Source organism: Neofelis nebulosa, chromosome 1 (genome assembly GCF_028018385.1).
Source record: "Neofelis nebulosa isolate mNeoNeb1 chromosome 1, mNeoNeb1.pri, whole genome shotgun sequence".
Taxonomy (NCBI): domain Eukaryota; kingdom Metazoa; phylum Chordata; class Mammalia; order Carnivora; family Felidae; genus Neofelis; species Neofelis nebulosa.
In genome coordinates, this window is record NC_080782.1 from 111,436,967 (window position 1) to 111,463,808 (window position 26,842).

A 26,842-nucleotide genomic window follows, 5' to 3' on the forward strand; every position below is an offset into this window, starting at 1 on the left:
CATTAAGTGTGTCCTGAATACAAGAACTGATTAACTGAATTGTATTTTTCATTGCAGCAAACACTGCTCATAATGGGAAAGTTAATGGCTTATGTTTTACAAGTGATGGGCTTCACCTCCTTACTGTTGGTACGGATAATCGAATGAGACTCTGGAATAGTTCCAATGGAGAAAACACACTAGTAAGAGATTTTAAGTATCTCCAACCTTTTGAATACAAATTGAAAAAATGGATCTGTGACATACACTTAATGTTCTTCTGTAGATTTAACTCTTTTCTTATCTCTGAATCACAGTTTTCTTTTTATATTTTTCCATTACATGAACTAATAACACAAGACAACCCACCCTACTACCCTCCCACCACATTCTCCCCATTTAGTGGAGAATTACTGCTCTACTGAGCCACTGTGCATAATGGGAGTGTGCCATAACTCTCAGGTATGTTGGAGAAGAAAAGATTGAGAACAATTGATATAAATTAAACTTATAAGATTAAATAGTCTAATTTTATACTGTATATGACTTGTAAACACAGCCTAAAATGAATGTTATAGTACCAGAACATATAGTACTTTAATATTAGAATAAATGTATTTTAAATGTCCTAGATTCTTACTTGGTATTTAATTTCTAATAGTTTTTTAAAATTTATATTATGGGTCTTACCAGGTATGCCTGTGGTTTATTAACTTTGAGAATAAGCTAATAAGTTTGTTATTTGGTAGTAATAGTAGTAGGTAATATTTATTAAGAGCTTATATGTCAGATACTGTGCTAATAAAAATTAACATTTAATATATGTGCTGAAGCATATAGGGTCTTATTTAATCATCACATCAATATTATGAAAGTAGTTACTGTTAAAATTCCCATTTTACACATGAGAAAATGAGACATAAATGGATACATAACCAGTGTGAGTTAAAACAGCTAAAAAACAACAGAACTTGACTCTAGGTTCCACTCCTATTGCAACAATGAATTACGAAACCCTTTAAAGCATTTATCTAATGCTTTAAGGTAGGTATTGGTATTAATCATATTGCTTTCTTTTCTTTTTTTGTTTTTAATTTCATTTATTAATTTAAGTAATCTTTACACCCAACATGGGGCTCAAACTCAAGACCCCAAGATCAAGAATCACATGCTCTTCCAACTGAGCCAGCCAGGTGCCCCATTCCATATTTCTTTATTTAATCATCCTTTCTAACTAATTCTCTTTCAGATACTCTAGGTACCACTTGTATTACTAAATTATAATTTAACTATAAAATCAAAATTGTTTACACTAGATTGCTAATCTCTCATGTGCTTTAGGAAGTATTTCTGCTTCTGCATCATATCTCAGACTAGAAACTCAGGCATTGCAAACTTTAATTTAAAATCTTCCATTCATTATACCGGTACCATGTTCCTAATCAGGTCACACCTTTCTTTTCTCAGTTTATTCATTTGTTTAATAAATATTAAGTACTTCTTTTCCAGGCAGTATTATACAGCAGCAGACAAAACATAGGAGAGTCCTATCCTCAAGGAATTTTAATTCTAGGGAGAGGAAGACAGACATCTAACCATCACTCAATAAATAGGTGGATGGATAAAATATATTTTAGCTGTAGCAAGTGCTATGAAGAAAAGCAAAGCAAAGCAAGGCAAGTAGCATAGAAAGTATTGGGAGGTTGGAGTTGCAGTTTTACATAGGGCAGTCAGAGTATGTCTCTCTCAGAAGATGATGACATTTGGCCTGAAGGAAATGAAGGAATGCGCCATCAGATATCTGGAAAGGAGAGCATTCCAGGCTGCAGAAGGAAGAAAATACAAAGACTGTGAGGCAGAAGCATGCTTGGGATACCCAGGGAACATCTAAGAGGCTCTTGTGTTGAAATAGAGGAAGCAAGGAGGAGAACAATAGGAGATGAGGAACAGAAGAAACAGGCACCAGATGATATAGGCTTAGAGGCCTTTGTAAGGGTTTAGGCTTTTTCTCTGGGTGAAATAGAAAGCCACTAAAAGCCTTTGAATGAAGAAGTGATAGGGTCACTTTGGAAAGGTAGGTTGGCATGTGCATCAAAGGTGAATGTGATAAGTATAAATGGTATTGAGTATATATATAAAAATTGTTAATATGATTTTATTCCATTTTCTCTCCTTGAAGATGATACTCAGACCTTATAGGTTTTTGCTAGCAAGTCCATTTCATGAATAGTGTGTTTAGAATGTAATACATTTTAAAATTGACTTGATGTAAGTAAAAGATGACTAGAGTAGTCCAGAAACTCACCTTCAGAGGACAACTGGGGACATCGATCCCAGGAAAAGCAATTCTCAGAGGAAACACGCTGTTTTCAAATATTTAAACATGGTCCGACAGAATTGGAAACCAGTTTTAGTCCTGCTATTTAGTAATTTGGGACATTAGTCAGTTTGTTTAAGGTGACATTATGAAGGACTACGGTAAGAGTTTCAGTGTCTCCATCTTGTAAAGAGGGGTTATTATGTACCTAAACAATAATTTTAGGGATACTAAAAGAATGTCAAAAGTAGTACTGTACCTGTTAAATAGTAGGTATACCATAAATAACTATTTTTATTGTATCATATTGCCTTATTAGGACCCTTGTTAGTTTTGAAAAGATATATATGGATTGTGTCCATTGGCAACAATAGAATTTGTACCATTGACGTACTTTGATAGTACTCTTAATGGTATAACCTCTTCACCCATTGTATGCTTTTATGAATTCAATAATTCATCACTTACATACAACACCCAGTGCTCATCATAACAAGTCCCTTCCTTAGTATCCATCACCCATCTAGTCTATCTCCCACTCACCTTTCATTTTTTTCTCAATTGTTAAGAGTCTCTTATGGTTTGTTTCTCTCTCTTCTTCCTCCCACCTCTCCTCATATCTATTTTGTTTCTTAAATTCCACATATGAGTGAAATCATGTGATATTTGTCTATCTCTGAGTGACTTATTTTGCTTAGCATAGGACATTCTAGCTCCATCTATGTCATTGCAAATGGCAAGATTTCATTCTTTTTGATGACTAATATTTCATTGTCTGTGTGTGTGTGTGTGTGTGTGTGTGTGTGTGTGTGTGTGTGTGTACACCACATCTTTACCCATTTATCAGTCAATGGAAAGTCAATTTGAGCTTTCTCCATAGTTTGGCTATTGTTAATAATGGTGCTGTAAACATTGGAGTTTGTGTGCCCCTTTGAATCTGTATTTTTTATCTTTTAGGTAAATCTTTGTTTTTTCTTTTGCTTCCCTTTTGCTCTTAAGAGGGATTCATCTTTTACATCTCCATTATCCTTTTGCTCTTCAGTAGATACTTCTAAATCTTAAAAATGAGTATCAAGATAAAAGACATAAGTTAAATAAGAAAAGTTTATTTAATCTACTCCTAACCTTAAGGTTGTAAATACATTTGTTTTCTTCAGAAAATTCTGAAGCTTATTTTTAATTTTTATTTTTTTTAAGTTTATTTATTTATTTTGAGAGAGAAAGAGCAGGGAAGGGGCACAGAGAGAGGGAGAGAGAGAGAATCCTAAGCAGGCTCCATACTGTGAGCATAGAGCCTGACTCAGGGCACAAATTCAAGAACCATGAGACCTGAGCCAGAAGCATGAGTTGGAAGCTTAACTGACTAAGCCACCTTGGTGCCCCTGAAGCTTATTTTTTAATGTGGTCTTTTGAGTAATTTTATTTACTTTTGATTTGGGGATTAGATACTCTGCTTCTTCAGAGATACTTTTCATCCTCTTCCCCATTGTGACTAAAGGCTCTGGACCTACCTCAATAGCTTTTGCTGCTTTTGTTTTGTAATGTGATATATAAAAACCACATCGTCACATTTTCCACTCTTTCAATCCAGCTGTGAGTAACATTTTTGGGAAATAATTCTTGTGATAAATTATAAGCAGTATTAAATGTATAAGGATTCTGAGAAAGTGAAGACATTTTTACTTAAAATATTTAAAAAAAAATTAAATTTTAAAAAGACAGGGGCACCTGGGTGGCTCAGTTGGTTAAGGTATGCTGACAGCTCAGAACCTGGAGCCTGCTTCAGATTCTGTGTCTCCCTCTCCATTTGCCCCTCCCCACTCATGCTCTCTGTCTCTCAAAACCAAATAAACATTGGAAAAAAATTTTTTTAATTTTAAAAAGATATATAAGTGCATGCTTCAAGTAGATATATTATTACTTATATCTTCTGTACAAATACTATCATGAACCTAGGTTTAATTAAAGATTAATTTCTTATTTTTAATAAAAATGAGATTAAAAATCGAAATTCTCATGTTTTCTTCTAATACCTTAATGGATTATTTTGTAGGCTTCTTGAGGTGTGTGAACTGTACTCTGGAAACCATTGCCTTAGAGAACGTAACAAGTACTTATAGAGAAAATTTACAGAGAGACAGCTTTTGGCACAGCAAAAGAACAAAAAATTTATAGTAGCTATTCCTGTGTTGAATGTTTTAGATACTGGTATTATCATTCACTAATACCAATGTCTAAAACTGGGAATCTATCCTTTATTCTTCCCTGCTCTTTATCCCACGTATTAAATCAATTAGACATCCCCTTAGTTCTTCCTTCTTCATTTTTTTTCATATCTGTCTTCCCTTCCTGCCTCACTCTGGGCCCTCATGATTACTCCATTTAATTACTCTAACATTCTAACTTGTCCCAAATTTATCTCCCAGTGGAAGTTTTTCATTGTTTCCTCAGTGCTTACAGGTTATTAAAACCGAATGCTTTTGCCTGTTGCACACAAAGCCTTCATAAGTTGTATCTGCTAACTCACCAGCTTTATATCTTGCCACTTTCCCTTTTTTTTTTTCTCTGTCCGTACTGAACTACTTAGAGGTCTTAAAAAATACCTTGCTCTCTTGCTTTTCCATTCTGCTGTACAAACTCCAGACCTTGCTTTGGAATACTGTTCTCCTTCCTGTCCTGTTTCTCAGATTTCAGGGTTCATCTCAGGCACAACTTCTCCTTAACTCTAGTCTAGCTTAGATGCCTTCAAGTACCCAGTGCTCACTTATATTAGAATGCATTGTGATCATCACTTAATGGAATGAAGGAAAAATAATTTACAACATTGTGGCATAGTAGTTTTTGATTAGTGTAGTCTAGATTCACTCTGATTCTGCCATTTGCTGGCCCAAAGACCTATGAGATGCTGACTATCTCATAGTATTGTTTTGAGTATTAAATGAAATAACACATGTAAAACATTTAGCACTTTGATATTTACAGCAAATGTTGATGTTCAGTAAATGTTACCTATCATTATTATGATTATGCTGATCATTGTTTAATAATAAAATGAGCTGCCTTGTGATGGAGTCTGTATCACTACAGGTATTCATTTAGTGACCAGATGTATGTTTCCTGGAACAATAAAAGGGATTCATAAGATAGGGAATTGGATTTGCCATCAGCCTGCCAAAGTCCCATATCATCCTCCCCTATCACCTTTAACACATCATAGCCAAAAGTAGCCTCTTCCTCTACAGTACTTTCATAATAATAGACATCATGCTATTTATCAAACATTGCTTTTTATAGTAAGCATACATAGTCATAAAATGGGAACTTTAGACAGTCACCTAGTATAATGTATGACACATAGTAAGCAATAGTAAATGATAGATTCCTCCTTTCCTTAACCTGTTATTAGAACTTTATTCCACAGGTATTGAAAATTTGGTAATTCCAAATTATCATCAAAATATGTATCAAAATTGGGGCGCCTGGGTGGCGCAGTCGGTTAGGCGTCCGACTTCAGCCAGGTCACGATCTCGCGGTCCGTGAGTTCGAGCCCCGCGTCAGGCTCTGGGCTGATGGCTCGGAGCCTGGAGCCTGTTTCCGATTCTGTGTCTCCCTCTCTCTCTGCCCCTCCCCCGTTCATGCTCTGTCTCTCTCTGTCCCAAAAATAAATTAAAAAACGTTGAAAAAAAAATTTAAAAAAATGTGTATCAAAATATTGATAATTTTTAGTCCACAAGTGATTTGGCCATAGCAGTGATTTATGAAGATTGATGGGATAGTAAGTTGCAGAATGGTTTGGAATGGGGACACCTAAGAAGAAAGGGGTGTCAGAGAGCTGGTTCAATCTTTGTACCTCATTCAGCACTTCCCAGTTCATATTTGAGAAGGAATATAGTTAGGTAGGTCATCTGATGAATGTGAATAAGGTCATCACAGTCAAGCAGTTCAGAATTTTTCTAGCAGGAACAGAGAGTTTGTAGTTGAGAAGATGTGTGGTTTTTTTCCCCACACTCCTTCTATACACGCAACTATTTGTAGAATGACACTATATTCTATGAACCGTTGCACCTATATGATCAAAGACACAAATGAGAGAATGTTGTACTTTTAAATATATATAGGAATTAATAAATCTAGGGACTTACTGGATACCTTTATGTTCTAGGTGTTCTCATATGTGTTATTTCATCTGGTTTTTCACAGTAACTCTGGTAAATGATGTTATTTCTATTTAACAGATTAGAGTAATGAAACTTGGAGGCTAAATCATTCATTAGCCTCCATTATAATCATTCATTATCATTATAATCATTCATTATCATTACTCATAATGGGCAAAAAAAGAAAAAAAGGAGAGAGAGAGAGTAAAAGAAAAAGTGACAGGGGGTTGGGTAATGGAGTGGGTTTCTACAACCCAAGTCTCCAGACTATAAGTTTAATATTCTAATGCTTCATTTTGCCACTGCTGTAGTGGGATAGCTGAAGGTGTATGCTCATCTCTGTCACATGTGAACCTGAAGGGTGGGTGAGGCAAGTGTGGTATCCACATATTATCAGCACATGTCCGTTTGGACCTCAGTATTTGTTAATATAGAAGTATACACACACACACACACACACACACACACACACACACACACACACACACTCCCAACTAACCTTTCTGAAAAGAGAAAAAGGTAAATTACTGCCTGTCTAAACCCTAGTATTAACTATAGGAAAGGGAGACATAGGTGATCTTCATGCTCATAATTCTCAAATGATTAGCTACTCATTTTATACCTACCCTAAACTGCTAAATCTAAATTATCAGCAGGAAGTAAACCTATCAATTTCTTTTTTTTTAATGTTTATTTTTTATTTATTTTTGAGAGAGAGAGTGAGAGCGAGTGAGTGTATGGGGGAGAGACAGAGAGAGAGGGAGACACAGAATCTGAAGCAGGCTCCAGGCTCCAAGCTGTCAGCACAGAGCCCGACGTGGGGCTTGAACTCACGAACCATGAGACCATGATCCAGGCTGAAGTCGGACACTTAACTGACTGAGCCACCCAGGTGCCCCCTGACTATCAATTTCTTTAGCCCAAAGCTTCTCACATTTTGATGAGCCTATAGGTCACCCAGGGATCTTGTTAACATGAGGATTCTAGTACAGTAGGATTGGGATAGGAGCTGAAAGTTCGCGTTTCCAATTGCTGAGGAGATGCGGATGTTGTTGGGTTTGCACCTTTGGCATATAGTTGCAGAATTTTAATTTTTGTCCTAAATCCATAATTATTTATATAGAGTTGCAGTTGTATACACACTGTGTTCTCTGCTTTTTTTACACATGAGTTTTATCCTTATTTCCGGCATATTTTTCATAATTATGGTTTTTAATTACTATATAAACTGAAGGTTTGTTATAACATTATTAGGGATTTACATCTATTTTTAGTTATTTTTGCCATTCTAGATAATGCTGCCTTGAATTCCTCTGGGCATATAGGTTTTTGCTGTTTAATTATTTCCCTAAGATAAATTCCCAGGAGTAGTTTCTTGGTCAAATGGTAAGAATATCTTTCTTGCTTAATGGGTACAGAATTTCAGTTTTGCAAGATGAGAGTTCTAGAGATTGATGATGATGGTTGCACAAGAATGTGAATGTAATGTCACTTAACTGTACACTTAAACATGGTTAAGATGGCAAATTTTATGCTGTATGTACTTCATCACAATTAAAAATGTTTTGAAATAGGGGCACCTGGGTGGCTCAGTCAATTAAGTGTGAGACTTCGGTTCAAGTCATGATCTCACAGTTTCTGGGTTTAAGCCCCACATCGGGCCTTCTGCTATTTGCATGGAGCCTGTTTCGGATCCTCTGTCTCACTCTTTCTCTGCCCCTTTCCTGCTCTCTCTCTCTCTACCCTTCCCCTGCTCGCTCTCTCTCTCTCTCAAAAATAAATAAAACGTTAAAAAAATGTTTTAAAATAAAAAGGTGATTCCCCACCCCACCCCCCCATAAAGAACATTTTGTATTTTGTTGCATAATAAATCGTTTGACCTTTTAGAAGAAATAGCCTAATTACAGTGCCACCAACATGTTTATCTCACTTGTAACAGTATGCAGTATTTTGTGGTTTCTTTTTTTTTTTTTTTTTTTTTTTAATGTATATTTATTTTTTGAGAGAGAGGGAGACAGAGCATGAGCAGAGGAGGGGCAGAGAGAGAGGGGGACACAGAATCCGAAGCAGGCTCCAGGCTCTGAGCTGTCAGCACAGAGCCCAAAGTGGGGCTGGAACTCACAGATCGCAAGATCATGACCTGAGCCAAAGTCTGACACTCAACTAACTCAGCCACCCAGGCACCCCTAGTTCATGGTTTCTGGAAATGTTTGCTAAATCATAAAATGATTATTCAAGGTTGCCTTAATTTGCATTTTATTTCTGTTCTGGCTTAACATTTGATTTTGTGGATTTTTTTTTACTATTTGTATTTTCCTCTTATGTGAAATGTACATTTATGTCATTGGCCCTTGTTTCTATTAGGACATTGATCATTTTCTTTAGATTTAATACAGCCCTTTCTGTTGTATGTTATAATATTTTAAGTAAATATTTCTTCTAGTCTTTGGTTGTCTTTTTAATTCAGATTTAAGAAATGAGTAATGCTATGATTTTACATCCTACAGGTAAACTATGGAAAAGTTTGTAATGACAGTAGAAAAGCATTGAAATTCACTGTCTCCGATGGCTGCAGTTCAGAATTTGTTTTCATGCCATATGGTAGCACCATTGCTGTTTATACAATTTACTCAGGAGAACAGATAACTATGCTTAAGGGACATTATAAAAGTGTTGACTGCTGTGTATTTCAGTCTCATTTCCAGGTAAGAATGTTACTTAAGGGAATTTAAAATGTTCAGTTAGCTAGCTTCCTAGGCTAGTTGTATATAAAAGAGTAAATTGTGATTTCAGTCTGAGGAATTATACTTTTAATCCACATTTGAGCTAGGGTTTATGTAATAGAGGATAATATAGGATAAATTTTTAGATAGTATGGGATATTTGTATGAGTCCATATAATATTGTGCAACTTGACTGAAATAAGTCTTTTCTTCTGCATATGGGCTCCATTTATTTGGCAGATGAAAATCTCTAGCAAATTAAAATAATGTCTTACAGGCAGTCTTTTGGGAAAAGCTGTAATACACGTGTCTAATCGCAAAATATAGTTTTTGTATCTTGATTTATGTATATGTGAATCGGTCTCAGATTTTCTTTTATTTTCTGCCGGGGGCTAGTCAGATTGCTTTTGAGTTGATGCAATTTACATAATTTCTTAAATACCTATGCTTAAAAACCTATGGATGTTTGTTTTAACATCCTGACCTTTTTCTTTCATCTTACCAAGGAATCAGGTTATTTTTTTCAGAGAATGTTTGCGCAGATTACCTCCTGTGTTCCTTTAAATGAGTCTCTTATAGAGCAAGAATATTGGTATTTTCCCTATTTTGTAGGTAAAGAAAATGAGGCTCATGAGAATTAAATACTGATATAATGAACATTATGGATTATTAGAGCTAGGAAGGATTTTATCACCTGGTAAAGCTCTTAATCGTTTATTCATTACTTAAATTGTGTCTGACACAGTGCTTATTTTTCAGCCAGCACACATCAGTATGCCAGTAGCCAGTATTAAAATATTCAAATACATATCTTACTGTTTGTTAAAGAGCTGTTGCACCAAGCCCCCTAGGTGGCCTCTAGCTTCACCCCCTCTCCTGAGGCCTCCTAGATTATACCTCAGCCCAGCAACTAACAGGGACCTTCAGGACCCTGCTCTCACTCTATGGCTATTATCTCTTCTGATTTGTCAGTATCCTGATGTAAGAGTTAAATATTTTTACTTTTTTATTTTTTTATTTTTAATTTACATCAAAGTTAGTTAGCATATATTGCAATGTTTTCAGGAGTAGATTCCAGTGATTCATCCCCAATGTATAACACCCAGTGCTCATCCCAACAAGTGTCTACCTTAATGTCCCTTACCCATTTAGCCCATTCCCTCCACCTACAGCCCCTCCAGCAACCCTGTTTGTTCTCTGTATTTAAGAGTCTCTTATGTTTTGTCTCCATCCCTGTTTTTGTATTCTTTTTGCTTCCCTTCCCTAATGTTCATCTGTTTTATATCTTAAATTCCTCATATGAGTGAAGCCATATGATATTTGTCTTTCTCTGACTTATTTCACTTTTTATAATACCCTCAAGTTCCATTCGCATTGTTGCAAATGGCGAGATTTCATTCTTTTTGATTTCCAAGTAATACTCCATTATATATATATATATATATACCACATCTTCTTTATCCGTTCATTTGCTGATGGAAATTTGGACTGTTTCCATACTTTGGCTTTTGTCATTAGTGCTGCTCTAATTTAGTTTTACTTCTGAGAGAAGACTAAAACACCAGAGAAGTGACAAGACTTGCCCCAAGCTGCAAGTAATTATTCATAGAGCATGGTTATCTATTCAAAGAAATTCTTAGAATACTATACCTCTGTTCTTGTGCAGAGCCACATAGAGATACAGCTAAGATTTTAAACTGGGTATCCTGACTATAAATTATTGCTTTCCGCCAAATCAGAACTTCTTAACAGGTGTGCCTATAATGGACTAGAAATGTGCCAAGATACTGATGCCCACCAGTTCCTGGAATAGCTGAGACAATCTGGGACACCCAGGAACCTGAGGCAAGTTGCCTCCTAGTACCATTTCTCTAGGCGTTGCGCACTCCTATTTGAATCATTACAGCATATCAGAAAGCTTCCAACTCTTATCCCATCATATCTATTATGATTTTTGAAAAGGAAAATAATTATAAGTCTCAAAAATAAAATAGGATAATACTTTGCATCTATTTAGCAGCAGAACCCTTTTCCAAATTAAATATTATACAGAATGTACTATGTGAAGACAAAATTGATATTTATAGTAATTCTATCATAAATATAAAAATCTAACAAGATATATGTAACATCAAAATAGATAATGATAATAATGGATTTTACCCATTGACTAAAATAGGAATCCATGAATCCATTCAGGTATAAGTAAGTAAACTAATAAATTGGAAGTCTAATGAGGAGTGGGATATTGCCATAGTCCCAGAGTACCTCCCTGCAAAATATTAATTGCAAAGGTAAAATGTGTACTTTTATCTTGAAGAAGCCTGACATATATTACCTTAATTAAATAATCAAAATTAGTAACCCAGTTACATGATATTCCTTCTGTGATAGTACTGACAAAGCTGCATCACCTGAATTTAAGCATGAGGAAACAAGAAAATTTGAAGGACATTCCACAAAATAACTGGTGTGTATCTTCAAATTTGTCAATGCCAGGAAAGCCAATGGGAAGAGTGAAGAACTATTCCAGACTGAAGGAAAGTTAGGAGACATCACAACCAAGTCTAGCCTGTGACTTTAATGTGGACCCTTCTGCAATAAAGGACATTTATTCAGACAATTGGTGAAACTTGAAAGGAGTCTAAGAATTAGCTGGCAGTAATACATGGTGAATTTTTATATTTTGCTGGATACATTGTAATTGTATAGGAGAATCTCTTTATTCAAAGGAAATACATACTCAACTGTTGAGGATTGACAGGACTGGTTGTCAAGTTATTCTCACATGTTGAGTTTTTTTTTTTTAATCTAATTTCCCAAATGAATACCTACACTTATCCCCAAAACTTCAGTATTTCAAATTTTTTCCATTTAATTAAAGTCTTTATTAGTCATTCTAATTTAAGTGCTATCTCTTGTAAGCTCTCTTCTTTGAACATCTACAGAATTTCCTTTGTACCAGTGTGGCAATACTTAACCACATATTGCCTTGTAAACTTATCTGACCAAGTTACCTTAGAGATGTGTGTGTGTGTGTGTGTGTGTGTGTGTGTGTGTGTGTGTGTGTATCTTGCCTTCTCAGGAAATTAAATTGATCAAGGGCACTGAACATTTGAAAATATCTTTGCATCATCCACAATTAGTGTAACTATATATTCTAGATTTAACAATGCAGTCTATAGAATTTTGTTCCCTTTGGGAAGTTTGATAATGTACAGCTAAATCTAATTTACTTTAATATTTTTATATTTATATTTCCTATAAATAATTTTATTATCTTATTTTCCTTTTATCTAGAAACTTTCTTCTTTTTTTGAGAAAAATATTAATTGTATCATGCTTCAAATAGTTTTTGAGATGAACAATAATAAAAAAATAAATAATTGCACCAGCAGAGCAGGAAAAAAGTTTACTATTACAAATGTTTGTATAATTGGGATAGGACTTCTTCCACCACCGTTCCCTTTTTAAAATTTTTTCAGGGTTACTTCAATGAAAAATCAAAGCATACCTGGTGGAAGGTCCATCTAGTTTTCTTCCCTCACACTATGACTCTTTGGTTTATATCCTCCTTTTGCCTGTTGATACTGAATATTTGCCCATGTTGTTAAATGTTCTTAAAAAGCAAATGTAATGGAGGAAGAACAAATATTGTTAAAATGTCAATACTACCCAAAGCATTCAACGCAATCCCTATCAAAATAACACCCGCATTCTTCACACAGCTAGAACAAACAATCCTAAAATTTGTATGGAACCAGAAAAGACCTTGAATAGCCAAAGCAATCTTGAAAAAGAAAACCAAAGCAGGAGGCATCACAATCCCGGACTTCAAGCTATACTACAAAGTTGTAATCATCAAGACAGTATGGTACTGGCACAAGAACACTCAGATCAATAGAACAGAACAGAGAACCCAGAAATGGACCCAGATACCTATGGCCAACTAATCTTTGACAAAGCAGGAAAGAATATCCAGTGGAATAAAGACAGTCTCTTCAGCAAGTGATGCTGGGAGAACTGGACAGTGACATGCAGAAGAATGAACCTGGACCACTTTCTTACACCATTCACAAAAATAAACTCAAAATGGATGAAAGACCTCAATGTAAGACAGGAAGCCATCAAAATCCTCGAGGAGAAAACAGGCAAAAGCCTCTTTGATCTTGGCCACAGCAACTTCTTACTCAACTTACTCAACTTCTTGCCTCTTGTCTCCGGAGGTAAGGGAAACAAAAGCAAAAATGAACTACTGGGACCTCATCAAAATAAAAAGCTTCTGCACAGTGAAGGAAACAATCAGCAAAACTAAAAGGCAACCGACAGAATGGGAGAAGATATTTGCAAATGACGTATCAGATAAAGGGTTAGTATCCAAAATCTGTAAAGAACTTATCAAATTTAACACCCAAAAAACAATCCAGTGAAGAAATGGGCAAAAGACATGAATAGACACTTCTCCAAAGAAGACATCCAGATGGCCAACCAACACATGAAAAAATGCTCAACATCACTCATCATCAGGGAAATACAAATGGAAACCACAATGAGATACCACCTGACACCTGTCAGAATGGCTAACATTAACAACTCAGGCAACAACAGATGTTGGTGAGGATGCAGAGAAAGAGGATCTCTTTTGCATTGTTGGTGGGAATGCAAGCTGGTGCAGCCACTCTGGAAAACAGTATGGAGGTTCCTCAAAAAACTAAAAATAGAACTACCCTATGACCCAGCAATTGCACTACTAGGTATTTATCCACGGGATACAGGTGTGTTGTTTCAGAGGGACACGTGCACCCAGTGTTTATAGTAGCGCTATCAACAATAGCCAAAGTATGGAAAGGGCCCAAATGTCCATCGATGAATGAATGGATAAAGAAGATGTGGTGTATATATATATATAGATGTGTGTGTGTGTGTGTGTGTATATATATACACACACACACACACACACACACACACACACACACACACACATACAATGGAGTATTACTCAGCAATCAAAAAGAATCAAATCTTGCCATTTGCAACTACGTGGATGGAACTGGAGGGTATTATGCTAAGTGAAATTAGTCAGTCAGAGAAAGACAAATATCATATGACTTCACTCATATGAGGACTTTAAGAGACAAAACAGATGAACATAAGGGAAGGGAAACAAAAATAATATAAAAACAGGGAGAGGGACAAAACATAAGAGACTCATAAATATGGAGAACAAACAGAGGGTTACTGGAGGGGGTGTGGGAAGGAGGATGGGCTAAATGGGTAAGGGGCGTTAAGGAATCTACTCCTAAAATCATTGTTGCACTATATGCTAACTAATTTGGATGTAAATTAAAAAAAAATAAAAGCAAATGTAATGGTTATATAATATACCATCTTATGAATGCAACATAAATTTATATATAAACCATTAACCCTACTCTTGGACATTTATTTCCATATTTTGTTATTTAAATATAATACTGCCAATATCCTTGGGTTTCATGCATGTCTTTGGCATGACTTCTTAGAAACACATACAGGGGCACCCGGGTGGCTCAGTCAGTTAAGCGACCGACTTCATCTCAGGTCATGATCTCGCAGTTTGTGAGTTCAAGCCCTGCGTCGGGCTCTGTGCTGACAGCTCGGAGCTGGACCCTGCTTTGGATTCTGTGTCTCCCTCTTCTCCTTGTGCTCTGTCTCTCTCTGTCTCTCAAAAATAAGTAAATGTTAAAAAAAATTTAGAAATGCATACAAAAACTTTTGACATGTATTGAGATTCCCTTCTCCAAAAAGATCATGCCAATTTATACCATCTTCATATGAGAGTATCTATTTCACTGCCCCATAGGAATGTTTTTAGTACTAGCAATATGACATTCCTTAAGTTCTTAAATTTTTTTTAATGTTTTTATTTATTTTTGAGTGAGAGAAAGCATGAGAAGGGGAGGGGCATAGAGAGAGGGAGACACAGAATCAGAAGCAGGCTCCAGGCTCTGAGCTGTGAGCACAGATCCCAACATGGAGCTCAAACTCATGAACCATGAGGTAATGACCTAAGCCAAAGTCGGATGCTTAACCCACTGAGCCACCCAGATGCCCCATTCTTTAAGTTCTTTTGGGGAAGGGAATGAACATTGTTCAGGCGTGTGTAAACAGCATATTCATAAAGACATTGACAGACTGTGCATCAGCCCAAGCTTTCCCTTATAAAAGAAACTTCTTAAAAGCATGGCATATGGTTCTTAAAGCTCTTCTGTTGAACAGTAGCTAGTTAGGCAGCTAAATAGCTAAATAATATTTTTTGTGAACTTCTGGCCTATTAGCTAGAAACTCACACGGTTTCTTTATTGATGTTCTTATTAAAATTCATTTGTTAGCAGAGAAGGACAAACTCTTAATTCCATTTTTTTTTCCCTCTTTCTACTCTGACACTTGAAGTAAATGAATACTATGATTGATACTCAACACTAGGTTGTTGAATCTTTTTGTGAAATTTTCACATTAGCAAGCTCTGACATATCCTAACAATATTTTAAAATACAGAACACGGCTTTACTGCATCTTAAGTAAGCAAACAAAGGGCATCAGCTCACTTTCTTTGGGGAGTAGAAATACAATTAATCTAATTGGCCTAACGTAAGAATTAATTATTTAAATGACCTAGTTCATTTCAGATTGGCACCAGCTTTAAATTGACCCACAATCACGTTTCCTTTCTGTGTTATAGGAACTTTATAGTGGTAGCAGAGACTGCAATATACTTGCTTGGGTTCCATCCTTATATGAACCAGTTCCTGATAATGATGAGGTAAGTCATATTTATACAACTTATACAGTGACTTGTAAATCATACAGAAAGTAGTTTTATTAATTTGGTTCATATGAGAGAGACTTTTAAGGTATTTCTTGCTGTTTTCAGACTGAAAATAATTTGCCTGTTATAACACATTTGGAAAATCCAGAAAAAATATTGAAAGAATGACATAAATTTCTAAAATTGAATTACTATTAAAACTTTTATTTATTTCATTGTTTTTTTTTTCCCTATGCATATGTGTTTTTTTTTAAACATAGTTAATATACTTGGACATAGGACTTGGCATTCTACTTCACTCAATAATGAGTCTTTTTTCCATGTCATTAATAACTCTTCGTAAATTTTTTTTAATAATATAGCATGCTTTCATCTATATATCACAATTTACTTAAATATTTACATATTAGGATACATTTCTTTTAATAATTATAAACAAATCAAGGTAAATATCTGTTCATAAATTGTTTATATTTCTGATTGCTTATTTGGTTAAATTCCTAGAAGTAGACTTTATCTCTTGAGTTACCGTATACAACATTTTTAAGCCTCTTTATTCACACTCTCAAATTTTACCAACTTACACTCCTAAGAGCAGTCTGTTAGTAGTATAAATTGGTATAAATATGACCTATGATCATGGGAATAAAATGTAGTAGGTAGGGATGCCTAGATGGCACAGTCGATTAAGCCTCCAACTCTTGATCTTGGCTCAGGTCATGATCTCACAGTTCGTGAGTTGAAGCCCCGCATCATGCTCTGCACCGATGGTGTGGAATCTGCTTGGGATTTTTCTGTGTTCACTTCAACCCCTATGTCACATAAGCCCCTCCCCCGCTTGTGTGCATACACATGTGCATGCTCTCTCTTTCTCTAAATAAATTAATTAACTTTTAAAAAATGCAGTATGTAAACAAAGATGAATAGGACATGCTCCCTGGTCTTATTAGGTAGTAGCTTCTGTATTTTTTTTACTCTGTATTACCCTGCCAAAAGTGATATCTTTCCCACCAAAGATTCTTTTACTAAGCACTGTTAATCATCCCTGTTTATCTTAAGTTTTAGGATACAAGAAGTCAGATATCTAAAACCAACATTTACGTATATAATGTTTTAAAGTTGAAAATATAAATAATTCAGTTAGAAACACCTTGACTTAATCTTACCAAGTCATAGTATAAAAACAAAGCATCCTAAATGGAGATGAAAGTTATTGATAGAGCAAGTTTAAAATTCTGAAAATATCTTTCATATATTTAGTTCCTTTATGAAAACATGACTCTCCAAATCACATGGAAATGAGTTTTTATGGGGGTAGTTGATGCCATTTAGCAGCTATTGAAAAAATATATTTCATACCTAAATTTGCAACTGCTTTGGTTTACTGCAGTGGAAAGCCAGTGAATTATTTTCTTTTGGCCCTAATCCAAATGAAAGAGAAGAAAAACGCAAGATGAATCTTCAAGCACCTGGCCAAATGCTGTATGGATATTGTCAGATTTCACCACATGTCTAATTTGGTTTATTATGGCTTTGATTAGTTTTAGTGTACAGCTGCTTTTAAATGACTGGATGCTCTTCTGTAGCAAGCTTATATGGCCAAATACTTTAGTATAGCCATTTATATTGCATTATTTAATTGCTGTGTCCTGCTGTTTGGGAATTACTGTGTACATTAAATCCAAGTTAAAACACTACAGCCTATGTTAGGAAGTATAACAATCATTTACCAAATGAAAACAATAAAAATAAATTAAATCTATGACTTACATATGGAGAAAGGATATTAGAAGAAAACTAAATTGCTTAATTTATGAAGGTAGTCTTTGCCTCTGGTGGCTTATTTATTTCTTACTATGTAGTTGTAGTGATAGTTTGAACTCCTCATCTAGAAGGATTTTTGCATATAGGAAATTAAACTGAAGTAGGAAAGCAAATAGAGATGCCCGAAAAACAAGTTAGCCTTATATTTAAGTTTTAGAGCAATAAAACCTTGTCTTTTAAAATCTGTTTATACGCTTTAAGGTAGACATCATTTTCATAAAATGGTATGTGCTAAGATTATTTTCACAAAACTTTAGTTCAAAAGATTCCTGTGAATGTAGGTAGCACATGACTGTGATCATGATGCAGATCCCAGAAGAGAAGTCCATCTTCACCAAACCCTACTCCTCACATGTGTATTTACTATTTAACTCATATTTTTAAGTGTTTGTATCTCAGCTATCAAATAAATGATGCTGCAGTTTCCAAGAAATGTGCAGTAATATGCTTCAAAACAGAACACAGACACACATACGTACACACACACTCACTTAGTCTTCAGTTTTAGGTAAACTAATAATAATACTGGTAACTGGGTTTGAATCCCTGTTCTGCCATCCATTATGGATCAGGGACAGGTTTATGGTATCACCAAATACCAGAATCATGAAGCAGATTGTTCTTCAGTTTCCTTTCAAATCCACCCTTGAGATTAGATTTATTTCCCTATCAACCAACATATAATCCCTTAAAGGTATTTCTTCTGATATCCAAAATAGAGGAGGAATTTAGCTACCATAAGAAATTGGAGGGCCTTGGGTAATAGAGACAGGTTTTATGATCTTAAGCATAGATTAATGTATTATTTAAGTGGCAGGTGGTTTTTTTATATGCTGAGTACTCTGCCTTCCTTTTGCCCTCTTTTCCTAAAACTTGGTCATGGTCAAGGCAAGCCTATATAACTCCTAACCATTTTTCCCTGCCTAAGACCTATAAGGTGGCTACATTATAGTTTAAATCTGACCTCTCATCAAGAATCATACTTTATTTTTTTAAGTTTGTTTGTTTGTTTGCTTATTTATTTATTTTCTTAATGTAATTTATTGTCAAGTTAGCTAACATACAGTGCATACAGTGTGTTCTTGGTTTTGGGAGTAGATTCCCGTAATTCATCACTTCCATACAACATCCAGTGCTCATCCCAACAAATGCCCTCCTCAGTGCCCATTACACATTTTCCCCTCTCCTTACCCCCCCCTCCATCAACCCTCAGTTTGTTCTCTGTATTTAAGAGTCTCTTATGGTTTACCTTCCTTCCTCTCGGTAACTATTTTTTCCCCTTCCCCCAAGGTCTTCTGTTAAGTTTCTCAAGTTCCACATATGAGTGAAAACATATGATCTATTTCTTTCTTTGACTGACTTATTTCACTTAGCATAATATCCTCTAGTTCCATCCACATTGTTGCAAATGGCAGGATTTCATTCTTTCTCATTGCCAAGTAGTATTCCATTGTATATATAAACCACGTCTTCTTTATCCATTCATCAGTTGATGCACGTTTGGGCTCTTTCCATAATTTGGCTATTGTTGAAAGTGCTGCTATAAACACTGGGGTACATCTGCCCCTGTGAATCAGCACTCCTGTGTCCTTTGGATAAATTCCTGGTAGTACTATTGCTAGGTCATAGGGTAGATCTATTTTTAATTTTTTGAGGAACTTTCATACTCTTTTCCAGTGCAGCTGCACCAGTTTGCATTCACACCAAAAGTGCAAGAGGGTTAGCCTTTCTCCACATCCTAGCCAACATCTGTTGTTTCCTGAGTTGTTACTTTTCACCCCCTGACCGGTGTGAGGTGGTATCTCAATGTGGTTTTGATTTCAATTTCCCTGATGATGAGTGATGTTGAGTATCTTTTCATATGTCTGTTTGCCATCTGGATGACTTCTTTGGAAAAGTGTCTATTCATGTCTCCTGCCCATTTCTTCACTGGATTATTTGTTTTTTCGGGTGTTGGAGTTTGGTAAATTCTTTATAGATTTTGGATACTAGCCCTTTATCTGATACGTCACTTGCAAATATTTTCTCCCATTCCATCCGTTGCCTTTTAGTTTTGTTAATTGTTTCCTTTGCAGTGCAGAAGCTTTTCGTCTTGATGAGGTCCCAATAGTTCATTTTTGCTTTTATTTCCCTTGCTTTTGGAGACATGTTGAGCAAGAAATTGCTGCAGCTGATGTCAAAGAGGTTGTTGCCTGTTTTCTTCTCCAGGGTTTTGGTGGTTTCGTCTCACAGTTAGGTCTTTCATCCATTTTGAGTTTATTTTTCTGCATGGTGTAAGAAAGTGGTCCAATTTCTCTTCTGCATGTTGCTGTCCAGTTCTCCCACCACCATTTGTTAAAGAGACTGTCTTTTTTCCATTGGATATTCTTTCCTGCTTTGTCAAAGATTAGTTGGCCATACATTTGTGGGTCCAATTCGGGGTTCTCTATTCTATTCCATTGGTCTATGTGTTTTTGTGCCAATACCATACTGTCTTAATGATTACAGCTTTGTACTAGAGGGTAAAGTCTGGGATTGTGATGCCTCCCATTTTGGTTTTCTTTTTCAACATTACTTTGGCTATTCAGGGTCTTCTCTGGTTCCATACAAATTTTAGAATTGTTTGTTCTAGCTTTGAGAAGAATGCCGGTGCAGTTTTGATTGGGATTGCATTGAATGTGTAGATTGCTTTGGGTAGTATTGACATTTTAACAGTATTTGTTCTTCCAATCCATGATCTTGGAATGTTTTTCCATATCTTTGTGCATTCAGTTTCTTTCATAAGTTTTCCATAGTTTTCAGCATACATATCTTTTACATCTTTGGTTAGGTTTATTCCTAGGTATTTTATGGTTCTTGGTACAATTGTAAATGGGATCAATTTCTCGATTTCTCTGTTATTTCATTATTGGTATATAGAAATGCAACTGATTTCTGTACATTGATTTTGTATTTTGGGGTGCCTGGGTGGCTCAGTTGGTTAAGCATCCAAGTTCAGCTTAGGTCATGATCTCACAGTTCGTGAGTTCAAGCCCTGGGTAGGGTTCTGTGCTATAAACTCAGAACCTGGAGCCTGCTTTAGATTTTGTGTCTCTCCTTCTCTATCTGCCCTTCCCCTGCTCACACTCTATCTCTCTCTATCGAAAAGAAATAAACATTAAAAAAAAATTTTTTAAAGAATCTTACTTTATTTTGATAGTCATACAGTACATAGATGTTATATTTACCACTTTGTAGATATATACAGTTGACCCTAAACATTCAGGGGGATTCAGATACTGACACACACCCCCATGCAATTAAAAATCCTTATGTAACTTTTGAGTCCTTCATAGCTTATCTACTAATAGACAACTGTTGATCGGAAGCCTTACCCATAACATAAAACGGTCAGTTAACATGTATTTTGTATATGTATAATAAACTGTATTTTTACAATAAAGTAAGCTAGAGAAAATAAAATGCTTTTAAGAAAATCATAAGGAAGATAAAATACATTTACAGTATTGTACTGTATGAGGCACCTGGGTGGCTTAGTCGGTTGAGCATCTGACTCTTGATTTAGCTCAGGTCATGATCTCACGGTTCATGAGTTTGAATCCCACATTGGGCTCCACACTGACAGTGCAGAGCCTGCTTGGAACTCTCTCTCTCTCTCGCTCTCCTTCTCTGCCCCTCCCATGCACTGTCTCAAAATAAACTAAAAAAACAGAACAATACTGTACTGTATTTATCCAAAAAAATCTGCATATAAGTGGACTTACATAGTTCAAAGTCCTGTTTTTCAGGGGTGACTATAAAATCACTTGCCGACATAGACAGCCCTGTACTCTGTCTGTAGAGGATTTCCAGTAATGACCAATAAGAAATTTATTATATATCAAGGTGTATATGGGGTAGATGTAAGGTTTGGTTTTCTTCTCCTTTCCCATTATTTGGACCTGGACTAGATCCACTCTAAATCATGGTTTTCTATCTCCATAACATTTACAATGATCTGTCAGTAGAGCAGGCAACCTGGTGAGGTTGAGGGGGATATATATGTTCAAGCATGGAAAGGATGTCCACTAGCAGATGTTACAGAGAAAGCTTAAATAATAGATGGTAGCTATACTGCATCTGTGAGTCGCAAACAATAATATGGGTACCATATCTATATACAACATTTCTACTATAGCTTTTAATTACAAGTGTGTCTTATTGGTGATGTTTCTAGCAATAAAATGTAACTGTAATGATAGTACTGTAATGCATTTATATTATCCTTTACTACTATAAACAGTAAAATTTATAGTATTTGTGTATTAGTACAGTATTTATCAAAATTGATCAGTATTTCATTTCAATTTTCACATAATTATTTTCGCTTCTTTGTTCACTGTAATAACAATAACTTACAATAAAATGTAATTTTGCATCTCTCTTGAGTCTTCAAATGAAATTTAAATATCTAATAAGTTATATCTTGGGCTTCCATAGTAGAGTTAGGAGGCATGACCTTTGTGTGGCTTATCCACTAAGGGACATTTTGAGGACATATCTAAGGCAGAGTTAAAGACTTCTAAAGATAGAGTAGGGGAGAAGAAATCACCTAACCCCCAAGGACAATACATCTTTATTTTTTAAATTTTAGTTCCAGTATAGTTAACATACAGTGTTATGTTAGTTTCAGGTGTACAACATAGTGATTCAACAATTCTATATATTGCTCATTGCTCATCATGATAAGCGTACTTTTAATCCCCTTCACCTATTTCACCCATCCCTGCATCCACCTCTCCTCTGTTAACCATCAGTTTGTTCTCTATAGTTAAGAGATATACATCTTTAAATTAACACTCACTAAACAACCTAATAGTTAAATTATAAACCTAGGAAGATAGGAAATTCAGTGAACATTTGTATGAAAAAATAAATGAACAGACTTCAGTGTGGTACAATCATCGACTGCATATCAGTGGACTGCTGATAGATAGCTGAGGTTTGGCAATAGTTTTTTTATCTGGACATTTGAGATATAATGGAATTTTGTTTATACAACTAAGTGATGATAGCCAACATAAGGTTTAATAATGGTGACAATAGCAAACATTAGGTTTAGTAATAGATTCTGATCTATAGCTTTAACAGCCATAAAGAATACTTAAATTAATATGTCATTTTCTAACTATCCTGACTGATAGATACTTGGGGAATTTACTGGAAATGCTCACTTTTCTACTGTTAACATTGTTTATAAGATTCTAAGTCATCATATCAAAAAGGTGATGAGCATGCTTAGACACAGGGGTTGCTCTTAACATAAAACATTGCTGTATGTTGTACAAGGCACTATCTCAAATTATTTAAGAGTAGCCTTGGTGCTAATACATTATTGGGTTTGGGGTCTGAACACACTTGTAGCAAATGTAAAAGCTGCAGAATAAGACACAAATTTGGTTCATAATACCCAGATACTCAAAAAAATGAGACCTTCTTAAAGCCCTTGAGTCATTTGCCCCAGAATAGGAAGTTTGCTATTCAAAAACTTTCTTCATGGGGCACATGTGTTGCTCAGTCAAGCGTCCAAGTTTGGCTCAGGTCATGATCTCACGGTTCGTGAGTTCAAGCCCCACATCAGTCTCTGTGCTGATAGCTTGGAACCTGGAGCCTGCTTCAGATTCTGTGTCTCCCTCTCTCTCCACCCCTCCCCTGCTCACTCTCTCTCAAAAATAAACAAACATTAAAAAAAATAAAAACAAAAACAAAAACTTTGCTCAGAAAGTGAATTGATTTGAAATGTCACAGATAATTAATATTCCTCTAATTGCTGATTACTTTTATTAGGTACAACTCTAAACTTATAAGAATACTGTGATGTTTTGTTGTTTTATTTTATATATATATATATATATATATATATATATATATATATATATATATATATTTTTATTTTGAATGAGAGAGAAAGAGCAAGCACAAGTGGGGGAGGTACAGAGAGAGAGGGAGAGAGAGAGAGAATCCCAAGCATGCTCCGCACTGTCAGCAGAGCCCTACTCATGGCTCCGTCTCACAAACCATGAGCTCATGATCTGAGCCAAAATCAAGAGTCAGATGCTTAACCAACTGAGCCACCTAGGCACCCCTGTTTTGTTGTTTTAAATAAACACCATCCAAATGCATGTTATCTTGAAAAGAAAACTCCCTGGAAAACCTATATGCTAATGACAAATATGTTACCATTTTTGACACATTTTGCATATACTTCTGAACTACTTTACCAGCTATCTAAATAAACAAACAAACAAACAAACCTCACTACTTAATAACTTTGGTCTTCGGACCAAAGATGGTGTTACTTAGTTTGATGAACATCTTATTCCCCTTATATGGATATTTGCTTATTTATAAAGTCAAGTCCACTTAAATAATAAAAAGTTGCCAACATTAATATCTTGGGCTATCAGGTCAGACTGTAGACCTGAGTCCATTCTTAGCATCCATTAACATGGATGTTAATGTGCTGTCTTCTTCACATAATTCCAAAGATGTGCAGAAACATAGCAGTGTCATGGTATATACATAAATGCATTTATGTATGTTTGTAAGGTGACTACTTTGAAGGAAACACAGATAATTTGGATAAATTCTGGCCTATTTAAAATGAAGCTACATTGCCTTACATTGTATGTGGGGTGTTTCTTGTAGCAAATGTAAAAGCTGCAGAAGAAGACACAAATTTGGTTCATAATGCCCACATACATTGTATTTTATTTTAAATGAACAATTTATTTTATTTACTTTCAAAATAGTGTAATTGCTTTTCATTTGATATATTTCATAACTATTGTGAGCTTAAAATTATGAGGTAAGACAATCAAATTTTCCTTTTCCTTCCCTTTTATAGCCTACAACCAAACCACAGTTAAATCCAGCATTTGAAGATGCATGGAGCAGCAGTGATGAAGAAGGATGACCATCAATCCTGAGTACTTCTGTGTCTCTGTTGATGAAACTTTTAAAATGCGACTGTGTTGTGTGGGTATTGTTTTCTTAACTGTCCAGTGACAGCTAAATTATCATTAAAATTGGAATTTCTTTTTTAATTTAAAAAGAAGTCTTCCTCTAAGCCACAAATAACTGTATTGCTTCTTTCTAGTTCCATAAATATACATGCTCATTGTAAATAATTCAAATGACTTTTGAACAGTCACCTGGAACCATATCACCCTAAGGTAACTACTACTAACATTTTGGTGGCCATTCTTCCATGCATCTTTTTATAACATAATTTTACATAATGGGATGTTTGGCATGTTGTTGCTGTCATGGAAATTCCTCTCCTCCCACATGAGCATCTCTCTCCCGATCCCTGATGGCAGTCCACATTATTAACCAAGTATGTGTGTGTGTTCTTTCACATTTTACAATCCTATATGGACCTATATAGACATAGATGGGGAAGTATTTTTATTTTGCAAAAATGGAATGTATACAGTTCTGTCTTGATTTTGTTTCCAGTTACAGCTCATAGGAGTCCTTGTCATTTGGTATAAATAAGCATTTGTCTATATTTTTGTTATTTTCTGTATTCCTTATACTCTGGCCTTTGGGGCCTTGATCCTGGTGACACTGCCCTCTCCCAAGACTAGCTAATTCCTAGGGATAACACAGGACTCCCTTGGGAGCCTGCCTTTCATATACAAACCAACCAAGCCAGAGTCCATATCCCCAACCCTCATACACCAAGGCAATATTCTCCCTGCCCTAATTCACCCTAGAGCCACCCTTGTATGCCACAGTCTACTGAAATCATTCAAACTATCCAACACTAAACTTGGTATACCTACCCTGCCTCGCTCAATCCTTCCCACAAAAATTCCAATAAAGGCTTTGACCCATTCTTTGCCCTTCCCTTTGAGAGGAGGCCTCCTAACCAACCCTGGCCCTTCTCCTGTGGCCCTGCATAGCATGGTGTGCCAGGTCTCCTGGTTTTAGGGATTTGTGAGTATAAACTTCTTCCATTATGACCGTCTTCTCTGTGTCTGTATATCTTACCATACCTGCTGAGAACAAATCCCACATAAAAATCTTAACACAGTTGGCACAACAAGCTGGGTGATTTGACACCAAATGGGAATGATATGTCCTTAAACTGCTCTTGGCTTAAAACTATATCTAACAGTCAGTAGCCCCTGCCTGAAAGGGCACCCCTGATTTTGGTGCACTTGCAGCTTGGTGGCTTCTGCTTTGCGTTGTTTTTGTTGTTGTTGGGTATTGCCCTGATATCCCAATCTAAAGGGAACACTTGATGTATTTCCCCATGTTGGTGGACCACCCGGAGTCCAGGACAGAAAATTCCCTCCGAAGGGCATTAGGGGTGACCACCCTCCCAGTGCCATGGGAGTTGAATCCATTGACTGGGTAGCACTGACCAGCAGTGAGGCCATCTGAGTCATGGAGATGGAAGTACCTAGTGTCTAGGGCATAATCGTCTGCATCCACTTGCTGCTGTCTTAAGTGAGTTGTTCCTGTAACCACTGGGTTGTAAGAGGTCCCATCTCTGGAATTCTATAAATATACACTGTTTAATGAAAAGGGGGAGGAAAGGAAAGCTCTTAAGAGATGCTGCTTATCAGCATGCAAAGCATCTCATGCTCAAAACAAAAAAATGTTACAGGTAAAGTTGATGCCACCATTGTTCTCCAAGTTGTGGACTGTAGCTCCTCTAAGGTTGATTGGGACGTCCTGGACAAGGGCGCTGTGGCTCACAACAGACACCACTCAAGACCACCGGGAGCTTATTGGACAACATTTAGAAGATTTAAAAAAAGAAAGAAAGATAAAAAATTGAGCTGCCTAGAAATACAAGTCCTTCTAAAGGATTCTGTTTTTTAAAAGGTGGGAGTGTGAGGCAAGGACTGATTATTCTGTGCACTGGGCCATCCCAGGGAAAAGTTGCCTAGAGATACCTGGGTCCTGCTTTTCCTCTTATCAGCCAGAAAAAGAAAGTGAAAACTGAATCTTCAGAGGGCAAAAGCCTGAAAAAGGGAGAAAACAAAGGAAAAATGACTGC

The 26,842-nt window shown here is 36.0% G+C and overlaps 1 protein-coding gene across 4 annotated transcripts in view; it reads left to right on the forward strand.

Moving 5' to 3' along the window:
• The window catches only part of ERCC8 (ERCC excision repair 8, CSA ubiquitin ligase complex subunit), a 62,950-nt gene extending 37,611 nt beyond the window's left edge, over positions 1-25,339 (forward strand). For all 4 annotated transcript variants that reach the window (XM_058731710.1, XM_058731713.1, XM_058731727.1 and 1 more), the window contains 4 exons: positions 58-182; positions 8,961-9,158; positions 15,898-15,978; positions 24,674-25,339. In XM_058731710.1, the coding sequence (XP_058587693.1) occupies positions 58-182; positions 8,961-9,158; positions 15,898-15,978; positions 24,674-24,742 (473 nt within the window). In that variant the 3' untranslated portion in view covers positions 24,743-25,339. The remainder of the gene's footprint in view (positions 1-57; positions 183-8,960; positions 9,159-15,897; positions 15,979-24,673) is intronic.
• Positions 25,340-26,842: the final 1,503 nt, after the last annotated feature.